Below are 15,558 nucleotides of genomic sequence, written 5' to 3'. Positions count from 1 at the left end.
AACAAATAAATATGAACCCCAATGTCCTAGTTCTCTCTAAATCAAGGCAAGCAAAGTTAGGAAACCAAAAACCACTGGGTCTTCTGCAAAGAACTGTATTGCTAGTTCAGTAAAATCCAGGTTCTTACAAGCCCATTACAGGACTTCTCCAGACCATCCTGCACCTATTGAAATTAAAGTAGAGTTGCTTTGGGTCTCTTTCTCATGCTACCTCCTCCCCTGGGGTGAAGTGATTCTTGAGTGGTGGGCCGAGATCCTCTCTCCTTTTCCTGGGTGCTGTTAGACCTTCAACTTCTCAAAGCCATAATATTCCCCATAGACTCACCTCTTTGTCCAGCATGGACCTTGGTCCTGGCCAATAAGGGCCATGGTTCCAAAAGAACCATGGACAATGTCCTGACTGTCAGATTTAAAGTAGGTTCAGCTACTTTATTTGCATAACATCCCTAATGTGATCTCGGTCAGAGGTCGACAACCTTTTGGACCTCAGGGACCACCAAACTCATAATTTTAAATCCCAGGTACCTCTAACTGGTTCTGTGGGCATGGCCTAATTTGTGGGTGTGGCTTGGTAGTCATGTGACTGGCTGGGCATGGCTTGTATGTAAATATTATAAATATTTATATAAATATTGATTTTTTTTAATAAAAAAGAGCAACTTTTACCCAAAATCAGGCAAAGCAGGCAGGCAGATTGAGTTGCTCACAGAATCATTCAGTGATCTGCCATTGGCTAGCTCAATCTCTCAAATTTTCTTGCCGTGAGTCTGCACTGAATAATAGAAACTTCAGTCCCAAGGGAGGTTCGGCTGTGCTTAAAAGCAGAGCCGAAGATCTAAAGACTAGCTAGAAAGCAAGAAAGCCAACCATTTCCTGCTTCCTAGCTAATCTAAATCTCCCGGCAGAGCAGAACAGATGATGGTCGGAAAAAGGAAAAATAGCAATTTAGTAGGCAAGTTTGCTGGGTAAGGAGTGAGTGGGCGGGGAGGGTTCCCGCGGGCCATGTGGGCGGCGCAGCCTTGTGTTTCTGCACAGCCTGGATTAATTGCTTTGGGAGGGGTGCTCTGGGGTGAGATTTCTCTGCGGACGACCCAAATTTTCTCACGGCCCACCGGTGGGCTGCAGCCCACCGATTGGCGACCGCTGGTCTAGGTCATTGTGGAAATTAAAATAGTTGGCCGAATGTACAAAAATCCTAGATATTTTGTGAGAAAGCAGGCAAATAAATGGATACAAGCTTTAAAAGTTGCCCATGGATGTCATAAGGTAAAGGTTCCCCCGCACATGTGTGTTAGTCATTTCCGGCTCTAGAGGACAGTGCTCATCTCTGTTTCTAAGCTGAAGTGCCAGCATTGTCCAAAGACGTCCATGGTCATGTGGCCAGCATGACTAAATGCCGAAGGTGCATGGATCACTGTTACTTTCCCACCAAAGGGGTCCCTATTTTTCTACTTGCATCTTTTACATGTTTTAGAACTGCTAGGTTGGCAGAAGCTGGGACAAGAAACGGGGACTCACTCCATTATGCGGTACTAGGGATTCGAACCGCCAAACTGCCAACCTTTCTGATCAACAAGCTCAGCGTCTTAGCCACTGAGCCACCGCATCCCCTCTGGATGCCATAAGTTACCTCAAATGTTTGGTGGTTGACAGAGAAGAGGATTAACCAACCTCCTTCTCTGACATCACAACCACGTGAAGAGAAATAAGAAAGCCGACCTTGATGGAAATGTGCAGGAACTGTTTAGCTAGGCAAAAGAGGCTGAAACATTTTTTAAATGAGATAACATTAGGAAATGGCTCAGGCAGATGCCTCTCTAATTCACTGAAGTATAAGAAAAAGAAGGAGATGAGTACAATCATACTTGAAAGTTTCTGATACTGTTGCCAGTCTCAATAAAAGTACATTGACCATTCCTGTGGGGTTGATTTCAGGATCTGATCTACTTAGTGGAGCTGACCTCTGGCCATACCTTGATACCTGGAATCAAAAGGAAGAGCAGAGAAATAAAGAAGGCAGAGACTTCTTTATTCTCCAGCAAGGAAGCTCTTATCCATCCCAACAGGAGGAAGAGTAACAGTGATCCTTCCCTAACAATGAATGGCCTAGGACGACCAGGAAAGTAGTGCACTTCACTTCTTCTAATGTGAAAGCCATGACTGTGCTGCTGCTCCCAATGTAACAGCTCAAAACCCAGCTATTTAAATGCAACCCCACTGTTTAAATTTTATTTTCACTCTGTTAATTGAGAATGGTACAAACCTGGATAGAAGCGGGTTACCCCTGTAGCACTGCCGAAGACTTGCCACAGCAGAGACGGGTCTTCTTTTCGGTTTTCCACAAACACATCCTCTAAGGCTTCTGTCCAATTCAGTTCATTGAGAATTACAGTGGCTGCAAAAGACAAGGGACAAGTTTAGCGTGCTTGAGGTCTAGAGATCTCTTTGACAAATACGATTGTTCTCTGCCAAGGAAAGAAGGCGAGTTGCTTTTGTGAAAGGATATATGCCCTCCATTAGCAGGATATATTCACTCCATTAGGAGAGCTGTGAAGAGTGACATCAGCTGAAGGATTGTTCCTGGCAATGCCCAGCATCTCCTGTGGAGCTGATTATCATCAATTTGTCACAACAACATAGCTGCATGCTGGCTATCTCTCTTCAGTGGGACCATTCCTTGACCTCTTGTTTATATTGCTTATTTACAGACCACCTTTCTATCAGAGATGGAATAGGAAGTGCCTAATAATGGCAAAAAGAACTGAAACCAACTGAAAGCCAAATAAGAGCATACCCCAAAAGAGGCCTCTTAAAACTTCATTAAATTAAAATAGAGTTTAAAATTCAGAACAGCCAAAACAAACAAACCAAAAAAAAATCTCCAATTCAACTCTGTAAGCTAAACACCTGTATAAAGGTGAATGCTTTTGCCTGCCATCAGAAGACCAGCCATGAAGGACACTATCAGCGCTATTATCAAGGTAATGATTTCATGAAAATACCATGCATAAATGGGTTTATATAATCAAACATCAGCCGGTATGTATTAAGAGCAGTGATAATCAATTGACTATGTCTGAGATGAAGACCAAAGAGACATTGCTGGTATAAATGATTTAATGCATTAGATTTAATAACTACGTAGCCAAACATTATACAGAGAACCATGTGAGATGCTCTTAGACTAGAATAAGTTGAAGCGGAGACCTTTTGCTTGTTGGTTTTTAAAAGAAATAACCATAAAATATAAATCCATTTGATAGTGTGTACACTAAGGAATTAGTCCTCTGGTATAATATAATTTGTGATGTGTCTCATATAATGTAATATAATATGATTGTAGCATAATATAATAATATAACATACACAGAGAGATTAATAAAAGAGGCTAACTGCAAAGTACCTATGAATGATCAAAATTTGAAATGAGTCCTACCACCAGATGTAACAATTTTTAGGGGTGCGCCATGTCCACCTGAGACCTGGAAGAGGATGGGGAAGTGCTAGCTGGTAACTCAACCCACATCATCTTCATGTATATTGATAGCATCCAAACTGAGAAGGTAATGTAGTATGGAAGTCTATGTGTGCCTCCTCCTTCCAGGTGCTCTCACACCACCAACATTTGGTAGTGCAACTGTAAGGCTTAGTAAGATGGTTTGCAACACTTTTAAAACATCAACAGGGTAGCTAAGGGAAAGGATATTTTTGTCTGCATTTTGAGGACTTGGAGCACTGTTAAAAAAATGTGGTCTTATCCCTTTTTAATCCTGGTGATCCTGATTATTGCATCCCTCAGCTCTGAACTCACAGTTCACAAATAAGTAAGTGAGCATTATTCATCATGCTGATGGAGACTGATGGAAGCTAGAATTCAAAACAAGTGAAGAACTCTAGAAATTCTCCTCTCCCCACTTTCACTAGGGATAAATCTAGAATGTCTTACCCTCTTCATGTCACACTGTTTCTAGTTCCCCAGTCCTTGCCCAGCACTCCCTATTACAGTCAGACATCTTTGACTGCATGACAATTTTATGGCCATCTTAAAGCCTTCCCAAGAATAAGAATCTATGTACCATGACAGACATTTGTCCCCTTAGTTCCCCATATAGATGGGAAATATTCTGTTGGCAGCCAGGTTTATCCCCCCCTCCCCCCCACCAATAAGCCAGTTAAAAGAGATGCCAAATGATAAAGGGAGTCTACTGGGGTTATTCCCTTTCTGAATTCCTGGTGGCTTTTGTGTCTAATGCAAAAGGAATTAAGACGCTGACAAACAGAAGCTTTAAATTATTCAGCTATTAAGGAAAGCGATAAGCTCAAAGCAGCCTGACTGTATGATTAATCAGCTGGGGCTGGGATTTAAGCAATGTGTAGAAGAGAGACATTTGGTACTTGTCGCTGCCAGCCTGCTCTTTCTCTCTTTTAAAGGAATCTTCCACTCCCCCCAAAATGCCAGTAACAGTACTGGGGGGGCGAGGGGGGGGGGGCGAGAGAAAGCCCTGGGAAGCAGCAGCTGAGAGGGGCTGGCGGCTGGACGATTGGGGAGAGAGATGAATTTTGAGCACAGGCTGGCAAGGAAACACCAGCCCCACTGACAATCATTGTTTGACTCAACCTCTCATGTGCATTTTAAAGAGATCACACATCACTCTTCCCTGACAGAGGACATTGGTACTAAAAAGCAGTCAAGATAGACACTTGAAATATTTTACAAGAGAGCAGCAACTACATTTCCATCATTTTATCACCAAGGAAATGAAAGAAAGCTTCATCATGTTTAGTCACAAGTCCCAGATATTACAAAATATGTTAGCAGGCCCTGGAGTCATGCCCAAAAAGATGGATATAGGAGAGAATAGCACTCCACACCTTTGTTAGCTCACACGAACATCCCTTCACCTTTCATCAGTCTCCTGACGCAACTCCTCCGGGAAATGCTCAAATGTATTATGTATGAATTCTGGGCCAATTTCCTACGTATTCTCTTGAATATATCAGTTGTCCCCTTTGGCTTCCCCAGCAGCTATACTGATCATTACACAAATATATTTCCAAGAGTATAAAGGCACGACTCGTCCATGTGTACCCACAGGAGGTAGAAAAGATCAGATCTTTGCTCTTCACTATTGGAATGTGGTCCGGAAGAAATTCCTCATTCACAACAGTGCCAGAATATTAAAATAAAATGGGAGATTTTACTTTCATTAAGTATTATCATAAAATTATATCCAGTACTCAAGTTATCATAGGTTCTTCAAGTCAGAATGGCTGTAAATGTGAATGTTTAAACATATATCATGTTATGGAGACATTGCCTCTAACTGTCTGGGGATGATGGGCTCAAGTCGTATTCTGAAAACATGTGGGCTGAGCTCTCTTGGTTGAAGGAACATTGTGAGCATTTTTCTGTTTGCAGCAGAAACTCCTTAGGAAAAAGACACTTGGATCAAAAAGCAATGGGAGCTTATATGTGTTCTCATCCTTCTGGAGCCCACCATTTCTTGGGCTCTGGGTTAGGCAAATGCTGGTTGTTGCATAAACAAATGTCATGGCATACTTTGAGAAACAACATTTAATCTGCTGTGTGCATTTAGTTCTATATTATCTTTACTATTGTCTGATTCAGGGGTCTTCAAACTTGACAGCCTTAAGACTTGTGGACTTTAACTCCCAGAATTCCTCCTCCAGTCATGTTAGCTCAGGAATTCTGGGAGTTGAAGTCCACAAGTCTTAAATTTGCCAAGTTTGAAGACCCTTGGTCTGATCTAACCCCAAAGGATCATTACAGATCATTTATTTGACTAGGAGACAGAAAAACCAGTGCTTGTTCTTAATTCTGTTTAAAGAAATCTACTAACTTTCTTCTAATTGTGACAACAGTTCTGGTAAATACAGTTTCAAGGATCTTTGAAGATTAGGCATTTCTGCTGGCTAGATTCCCAGTAGTACTGCTCACAAATAATTATTTAGGGGTTGGCTTCTTGCTCATTCCAATTCTTTTTTGGAGTGAAGTAAACAGAAAGCTGGTAAAAGCGCTTTCGGTTAAATGTTTGGAACAGGTATTTCTCTATGTTCCAGTTTAATGGATTGTGGAAGCTCTACTCTAATGCAGCCCAATGCCTATCATAAATCTGTTACATATTGCTGGACACAAACCAGAGGACACATTCTGGTTGAATCAATATGATTTTTTTTCTCTTCTAACAGTTAGCAATTATTAAAGCTACATGACCTGCAGACGTGTTGGAATCCAAGGTGGAACTGAATCAAATATAAACTAGAACACATGGAACCCATGGGACAAACAAGCAGCTCTGATCAGAGGATAATACAGCATAGAAAGCAATCAGGAAACTGTTACAGATGCTGCAGTTTACCAGAGTATGGAGTGCCCTACCTCATCTTGGTGCCAGCTAAAAGTGTTGTAGTACAGAATTACCAATCAGAATGCCAAACCAGCCAGCCGTTTGGAGAACACCGGATTGGGAAAGGCTGGTTTGAGAAATGTCATATTCTAGAAATGGTAGAATGAGGAAGAGCCAACAGTTCCTTTGACCTTACATCTTGAGTAAAAGCTGCAAATGTCTCTGACGCAGCTGGAAAACAAGATGCTATATTTCTAAGTAAAATCCACATACGGTATATCTGATTGTTAAAACAACTTGTTCTGCTAAAATAGGAGTGGATAAGCAACGGAATTGCTGTACTATTGACTACTGTAGGAAAACGCTGGTTATTTGACAGCTTCCCCCCCACCCAAGGATATACGAGAAACAATCTCATGAGAATTTGTTCCATGAAAGTTTCTTTTTAGTTGTCTAAAGTTGGACTCGTCCAAATGTTGAGTACATTTTTTGCCTGAAGGATACAGGATACCCCAAACAGCAATTGACATCTAAAAGCTTTGCAAGGGTTCAGAATCTCGGCAATGAGCCTCAGTGCTTCCATTGCTGCATTTTCAAATATTAGATTCTATTTGTGCCTCATTTCCCTTAATAACTGTAATGTTCTGCCTGGTAGGCTGGATTTGATGATAAAGCTGTTAGTATTAGGCTATCAGTCACTGTACTGTCATGGCTCTTTTATAACTCTTACAGATAAATAAAGGAGCCCTTAACATTTAAACAACATCAGCACAGTTTCTTCCATTTTGGGAGAAGGATTACTGTATTATTTCCGCGAGGTTGTTCAGGTGGACAAAACACAAATACATTCCCTTTCCTCCCTCTTTCTTTTTCATACATCAAGGACCTATGGGGTGAGGAGAAAACACTTTTACCTCCTCAAGCGCCTGATGTAATTCACAACCTCATTTTTTCAAAGATTCATAACTTGCATAATATTCATAGGGTTTAATATGATATGCAAATAGGAACAAATGGGTTTATTTGGGGGTTTCTTAATGTGACTTGCTTAAGCTGTTAACCAGTCCAGAGGCTACAGCAGATAGAAAGGAGAAAGAGGAGAAGTAGAAGGAGCAACAGTTAAGCAGAAACATTATGTATAGTTTGCAAATCTGCACAACTGACCCTTATTTCTTGCTTGCTGAACAGACTATTAGAACAAACAAACCTTAATGCAGTAAAGCAAAGAAAAAAAACCCTCCACAAGTCCAGGCAGCTCTGCAGTTAGTTTGCTTCTCATCTTCTTGTGTTCTTCAATCCCTTCCTGTCCCTCTAGTCTTTTCTTCTTAATATTTTCTAGATCTCATTTTAATACTTAATTGTCTCCCGATCATCATCTTCTGTTTCAGTTTCTCCAAATCCTTTTTAAAATGGGTTGCAAATATAATATGCATTCCATCTGTCAAGTCATCAAAATCATTAATAAAAATGTTGGACCGGCACTGGCTTTACCATTTGTAGGGGATGCAGCATATGGCAAAGTTATAATTAAGGGTGAATAACAGAGTCAGTATTTTATCTTGCTAAAAAGCATTATGTGAAAAACCTGACTGACCAAAGCCCTGATGAATGATAAAAGTCAGTATCTATGATCCCATCTGGTGACAATCATGGCATTCTGGCCATGACTTGTACTGGGACAGGAGTAATTCACAAAGATGATTACTTAATAAAAGCATGAAATAAAGAAAAATAGATGTGCTGATCATTTGGGAAACTGAAGGGAAGGGGAAGGATTTAGTAGCTCTGAATGAAAGTGACCTGATTTGTGGTGTAGAGTTCAGAAATAAATGTAAAGAGGCAAAGGGAAGATATAATTATGAATGAAAAGCCTAAAATGTACCTTCTGGAGCAGTGGTTGCCAACCGGTGGTCTGTGGACCACCGGTGGTCTGTGAGAAAATTTTGGTGATCTGCAGAGAAATGTCACCCCCAAAGCAATTAATCCAGGCTGCGCGGGAACACAAGACTGTGCCACCTACATGGCCCATGGGAACACAAGGATTGCGTCACCTGCATTGCGAACAACACAAGGTAGTGAGGGGAGGGGATTTGGGGGGGGATTTACCCAGGGTCTCTGCAGAAAAAGCAGAAGCACAGAGACCCTGGGAAAATCCCCCCCAAAATCTGCAGGAAAATCCCCCATCCCGTTTTCCTACTAGTCGATCATTCTTTATTTCAGATCACTGGATACTATCTCCAGTTCCGTTCTCAGTGGGAGAGAGAGAGAGAGAGACTTTTGGCTTCATGCAAAGAAAGCAGCAGAAGCAGCAGAAGTCTTGCTTTCTCTCCCCCAAACTCTGCCAGAAATGAGTCTTTGTGAGACTTGTCACGCTGGCACAGCCTCTTAGAGCAGGATACCTTGCAAGGCCTCAAAGACTCATTTCTGGCAGAGTGTGGGGGACAGAAAGAAAGACTTCTGCTGCTTTCCTTGTGTGCAGCCAAAAGCAAAAGCAGCAGAGACCCTGGGAAATCTCCAAAAAAGTCTGCAGGAAAATTCCCCGCCCTGTTTTCCTACTGATTGATCGTTCTTTATTTGGGATCACAGGATACCATATCTCCCCGCTCCCCCCCGCAGAGAACGGAGCTGAAAAGCAGGTTAGTGAAGGAATGTGGCTGCCTTGGAGGGGGTGGAGGTGTGTAAGAGACCTGTGTGTGTGTGTGTGTGTGTGTGTGTATGAGAGAGAGAGAGAGAAAGAGAAAGAGACAGAGAGACAGAGAAAGAGAGCATCACCCTCAGCCCTCTGAGGTTAGATTGGATATCTCTCTCTCTCTCTCTCTCTCTCCCCCATACACACAGTGGCAGTGGTGGCGCTTCAGTGCTTGGCTGGCGGGGAGACAGGCGAGGCGTGTTGCTTGCTCTTTTTGGCTGCGAAAGAAGTGGCCTGGGAATCAGGAGAGGCGTGTGGGGAAAAAAATAGGACACCCCTTGAAAAGACGGCTAGCTATTTTTGGGGGGGTCATTTTCCAAGAAACATGGTAGAAGGTAAGACCAACGGCAGGGGAGGAAAATCCTCCTTGGGGCGGCTTGCTGATGTTGATGGGAATGTCGGTTCCATATTCCAGTGCTGCAGTAGTCATAGGACTGGCCCTTTGGTCATCAAGGGCCAGCCTTGGACTACTGCAGCTCTGGAATATGGGTCCGATTTTCCAACCAATGTAAGCAAGCCACTGTCCGTCAAAATTCATATTAGTGGTCTGCAGGATTTAAAATAATGAGTTTGGTGGTCGCTGAGGTCCAAAAAGTTGATTACCCCTGTTCTGGAGTATTGTGTGATGTATACTTTGGGCATACATATTTGTTTACTGCAACATGACTAGTATTTCAAATTTTGACTCTAAGAAGCTTGCAATAAATGCAACAATAAAATTTAATAGTAGAAAAAGTACACCTATGGGAAAAGATTACTATTATTAAACTGTATCCATAAAGTGTCCAATTGCAACAATACCATCATATAACCTGCTAGAAAGACGTCATAAAAACCAGCTGCTAAAATATTCCCTTCATAAAGTTTCTTTAGAAAAAACTGCCTTTTGACAACGTAACCATCTTAACTTCAGGGGACAAGCTTTTCTAGTGTGAGGAGCCTCTAAATCATCAATTCCCTCTTACCCTATCACCCCTATATTTAGGACTCAAAATAGACTTACTCTGATAGAGCTTATTCCATCTCCATCCAGGGTGTGCACATAAAAATAGGAATTCATTGGTAAGAGTATATTTGCCTCTGATTGCTCCAATGAATGGTGACAATGAAAGAACAACAGATGGTTAAAAATATGGGACATTCTGAATGAATGTGATTCAGGACTGAGCAATGTCTAAGCAAGCATGAGTCCAACCCTTTGGTTGCTTAAAGTATTTGTGTATGCATGTATGTATATATCGCTTGTAATATTGATGTTGATAATAGTATTGGAAATGTGACTATACATGTGGATAATGCCACATTGTTGGCAGAGAATGATTTACAACAAATGTTAGACTGTATGATGCCACAAATAGTACTGATTTCAAAATTAATTTATTGAAGACTATGGTGGGTATGTTACATGAAGAAAATGGAGTAAATAACTAAAGAGGTACAAATGGCAAAAATCAAGATTTTTGAATTTGTATTTATATAACTTGGTAGAATGCTTACTAAATATGGAAAATCAGATGAAGAAATTTTAAGGCGTGTACACATGCATAGAAAGGTAGCCTTTAAAGAAGAATGAAAGTTCGTTGAAAGAAGTGAAAATTGATCTGTAGAATAGAGTGCATGAAAGTAACAGTGAGAATGGTAAAATTAAGGGAATGGCAAACTCAAGAATTGTTATGCCAGAAGAGAATGGGGACTGAAACGATTTGGCTCAAATAGGAGAGATATGGCCAAATGAAGCACACCGAGATAATTCTCCTATCAAGAGAATTAGTAAAGATCAAACGGCAGGAAACTAAACTAGGAAAACTAACAGCACACTTACAGAGTAAAAGTTTAACTAGTTTAAGCAAAAATTGCTCCTATATATACAGTACAACAGATCATGCAGCATGGTAAATATAACCACTTACAGCCTGGCTTCTAAGAGGGCCTGAATGCTTACTAAAGTTGTGAAAGAGCAAATGTGTAAAAAGGGGGAATCAGAAATCATTTTTTTCTATTACAGTTGCACAGTCAGTCCTTCTGAAGGATCTGGGATAGGCAGATCCGGACGTTTGATGGTGTTACAGATATTGTTGCAGGATGGAAGCTGTTCTGAGTAAAGCTGCCTTTTGCAAATGACTGAGGGTGAATTTGCCAATGCCAAGGGTGCTCAAGTGGTGCTCCAGTTATTTTGGGATTGCACTCAAGGCACCTATTTCTATTGGTGCTACCTTTGCTTGCTTTTGCCACGGATGTTCTATTTCTATTTGTAGGTCTTTGTATTTTGTAATCTTTTTCAGTTCTTTCTCTTCTCTTCTGCTGTCATGTCCACTCTCCAAACTTTTTTTCTCTTTCTTATTGACAATTGTTAAGTCAGGGGTATTATGTGCAGTTGCCTGTCTGTTTTAATTCTAAAGTCCCAGAGCAATTTAGCTTCTTCATTTTCCACGACTTTCTCTATTTTATGGTCCCACCAGTTGTTGTTATTTTTCTTTTGAATGACAGTATTTTCTTTGGAGGTATTTTAACATGTTCATCTATCTCACTTCATCTATTTTTATTTGCTTTGTCTATCTTTTATTTTACACAAACACACACGTACATATACACAAAGTAGCAATATAATGGAAAATTTAATTTTAAGTAATTAAAATGAAGATTCAAAATAGTAACTTTGCAGAGACAGTTAAATTGACAATTATATACATTTATTGTTGACTGGAAACTCCATATAGATTTTGTGCGTGAATTGGAAAAAAGCGAACTTATTGCTTACGGTTTTGATGATTAAGAAAAAACCAGATAGTGGAAAGCTTGTTTTAGTAACCACAGAGTGAGTTATAATTTTGTATTTGTGCTTACAATTGCTATAAAGGAAATAGGAAGCTACTTCTTTTTATTTCTTTCTATTTTTTTTTCTTTTTGCTCATTTGGCTTTTTCTTTGTTCCCCTTCTGCTATCTCTTGACATTTCACTTTCGATTTGTTCTTGTTTTATCTTCTGTTTCAAATTCTTAAAAAAACTTTTTTTCCACACTTTCCCCTTCCCCTTCCCTATTTCTCCTTCTTTTTGCTTTTGTATTTCTTTTGTATGTTATATCATAAATTGATAAAATTGTTATAAACACGAAAAAAATCTTAATAAAACTGTTTTAAAAAGGACGCCTGTATATCTTATTAAAGAGGTGTTCCCTAGTGTGAGGTTATAGACATTCCTGCCTCTTCTATGATATCAAAATAATATTAACAGAGATGTGTCATAAGCAGGAATTAAATTCAATTCCCTGCATGTTCCATTTTTATATTCATCAAAATGGTTATGACACACTGTAAAACCATTTTGTTTTGGTGTCTGCCATGTAGCAAAATGTTATGAAATGAGCCATCTTGCCTTACACAGCATAAAATAGAGTAAGACAAGAAATCATACTAAATATATGCGATAACTCTGGCAAGTGTATGTATTTCACACAGAAACAGATTGTGAGATAGCAGTACAATAAAGTATGTATGTCAGCCAAAAGACAGGATCCGTTCCCCAATTTCAGCATGAGCACTGAAAAAGACAACTCTAGGCTAGACTTGGGGGAAAAAAATCACAAAAAGTCACATCAATATCACTCTAAGGTTCATCTTATACCACAGAATAAAAATATGATGGCGGTTATATAAAAATAGGATACAGCAAAAAAACACTAAAGCACCCAACACTACCCTCAGTCACATTTCTAAAGCTTGTAGGAAAAGCTATCTTGTGATGTGAAATGCCCTTGACTTAGGGCTGCCTATCAGCTGCCCTGTTCACTGCATGTGTCTTCCCAATGATCATTCTGATGTTCTTTCATAGAGAGACGACTTCTTTTTTGCAGACAGAACTATAATATTCCCTCAGTTGGAATCACTGGGGAAACTGTATGGAGGAGGTGAGTTTCTATATCAGAGTTTCTTCTGAATCAGCAAACCAGGAACGTTCAGGTGTCATGCAGCTGAAAACCTGACCTACTTATAGAATACTTTGTGCGCCAGTTGTGCATATTCTGGATTCATGGACATCCACACTTTGGTTACCTAATCTATTCTCCAATGATCTCTGCTTCTCTAATGAGGTCTGGCAGAATCCAGATCCCATCACTTATATCTTCTGTGATCCAGGAGTTATGCCTTTTTTTGTTGCAGCATCTGCTCTATCAGAATAACATTTCCCCCAAATTTGGATGGCCTCAGAGATAGTATTCAGCAGGTTCTGACCAGTTCTGGAGAACCGGTAGCGGACGTTTTGAGAAGTTCAGAGAACTGGCAAATACCACCTCTGACTGGCCCCACCCCCATCTAATCTCTGCCTCCTGAGTCCTAGCTGATTGGCTGGGTCTTCTTTTGTTGCCCTGCACAGGAGAACGGAGCTGGAAAGCAGGTTAGTGAGGTGGGGTGGGAATGGAGATTTTACAGTATCCTTCACCTGCCATGCTCACCAAGCCACACCCACCAAGCCATGCCATGCCCACCACCCCATGCCCACCAAGCCACACCAACAGAACTGGTAGTAAACATTTTTGAATCCCACCACTGGATGGCTTTCATATTGGCAGTCTTTGGAGAAAGGCCTAAAGACCTGGTTCTTCCTGAAGGTTTGGGCTAGGAAATTATGTGATGCTGCTTTAAATGTGAGTTGCTTCTGTTGCCATGTATTTTACTTATTTCTCCTGAAAATACATTCGGAATCTCTTGTAAGCCAACCAAAGTTGCACTATTCATGGACAGCTACTGTATATAGATTGAAATAATAAAATAAAATAAAGAAATCTTTCTATAGTTTTCTGTTTTCTACTTCTTTAATAAAAAAAAAGAATCAAGTTTCTATTCTTTGTGTATATAAAAGAACCTTTGAAACCGCACAGACAGTGCAGTTGGAAGCTTAGAAATCACAGTGAGGAATAATTTGCTAAAAACTGCTGATGGATCCCTGTTCATTAAATGCTGTTTGAGAATATGTGTGTTCAGTCTGCAGGAAAAGTAGGAAAGCAGATTCTGTAATCGGATTACGCTGGTGTTTGAGTTATAAGAAGAATACAAAGTTTAAGAGCAACCAGCAATATTAGATAAATGAGACTAAATGGAAGCAATCTGGACTCATCAATCTCTCGGGGCAACATCAGCCAAAATCCATGAGTTGATGATCAAAATCGCCTTCAGGCATCCTACTAAAATGACACATGAATAATATGTAAATATCCCATCATCTCTGATAGGAGATCATTGGTGTAGTTTTTTGTGGGCCCTCGTTTATACATTCAGAGGTATGAGATATTATGTATGGTTGTAACCCAAAGAACTAGAAAATGGTGAGATCAGGGATAAATGAACATAGATAGGGATAGATAGATCCCCTGGTCTATCTGTTTGAAAGGACAATAACAAGAGATTGTGGTGTTGTAGTTCAACACATAATGGAGAGTATCATATTAATTTGATGTAGATAGTGATAATTTTCTTCATTACAGACTATTCCCTAAAGGGTTGCTATGTATAACACAGGCATTCCTGCATTGGTTAGCTGTTTTTCAAAGGTATGCATTAAGAACACTTAATTTAACTTCCAGGAAACAGATTTGAACTTGCTGATGAATGACAGGTCAACTGAAATAAGCTACAGAATTTTATTCAGATTTTAGAGCAGAATTTTCCTTTTTAGAAATGGAAAGTAAATGTAAGAGGAATGTTTTATGCATCTCTGTATGCTTCTTCTGTTTCTTCTGAATAAGAAACAAGCATATACCACTAACCAACTTCCATAGTATTACAAGGGCCATTTCTTAATCACAGATATAAAAATTGCTCTAAATTGTGTTCCAGAATAACCTTTTTCACATGGAAAGCTGCTTGTGGAAGCCTCTAACTACAGTCATCATCTCCATGCAATCACAAAACTTCACACCACAAGGCCTGCAGTAGAACAAATTGCAGTGTCTACCTGCTGAGGTGCTTTTTGCATGAACACAGTTGCCATGGTAAGCAGTGAAAGCAGCCTCCCCTTGGTGGCAGGAACCTATTCTCTACTCTTGAAGATTACTGCTTACTTCATCTGGCCCACAGTGAAACAATTTTAATGTTTCTACCAATGTATTTTAATGTTATTTGATAAAGAAAATTTCCATTTTGAAAATGGAATTTAGTACAGAATTCCTGATAGGTGGCCATATTCCATTTGGTGACCAAGCTAGTGACCAAGCTGAAGCAGGCCTTTAATGGAATCGATCAGACACTGGAGATGATATCACATGGAATTTGCTATCCAAGTATACCAGGCCTAAGTGGGGTGGGTGGGGAGGTGACAACTAGCGTGGCTACAAGTTTCTTCCTACAAGTCTATTAAAATCTACACAAACTAAACATGAAACTACCAAGTTTGTTGTCCATTCAAAGCAGATGTTAGAAGAGAAACTACTGGAGAAATTGATATTTTGTTTTCTTTGTTCAGCTATTACAGAGATTGAACATTACCAGTACATGTAACGTATTCTCA

At 40.1% G+C, this 15,558-nt stretch overlaps 1 protein-coding gene across 2 annotated transcripts in view; it reads right to left on the bottom strand.

Moving 5' to 3' along the window:
* The window catches only part of CACNA2D2 (calcium voltage-gated channel auxiliary subunit alpha2delta 2), a 636,728-nt gene that overhangs the window by 124,072 nt on the left and 497,098 nt on the right, over window positions 1–15,558 (bottom strand). For both annotated transcript variants that reach the window (XM_087924067.1, XM_026725351.2), the window contains exon 7: window positions 2,264–2,395. In XM_087924067.1, coding sequence (XP_087780193.1) covers window positions 2,264–2,395 — 132 coding nt within the window. The remainder of the gene's footprint in view (window positions 1–2,263; window positions 2,396–15,558) is intronic.

The sequence above is a fragment of the Pseudonaja textilis genome, chromosome 2 (assembly GCF_049901715.1).
Source record: "Pseudonaja textilis isolate UNSWEBS1 chromosome 2, rPseTex1.2, whole genome shotgun sequence".
In the NCBI taxonomy this organism is placed as follows: domain Eukaryota; kingdom Metazoa; phylum Chordata; class Lepidosauria; order Squamata; family Elapidae; genus Pseudonaja; species Pseudonaja textilis.
Note: the sequence above shows the minus strand (reverse complement) of the source record. Positions and strands in the feature narration are given on the sequence as shown.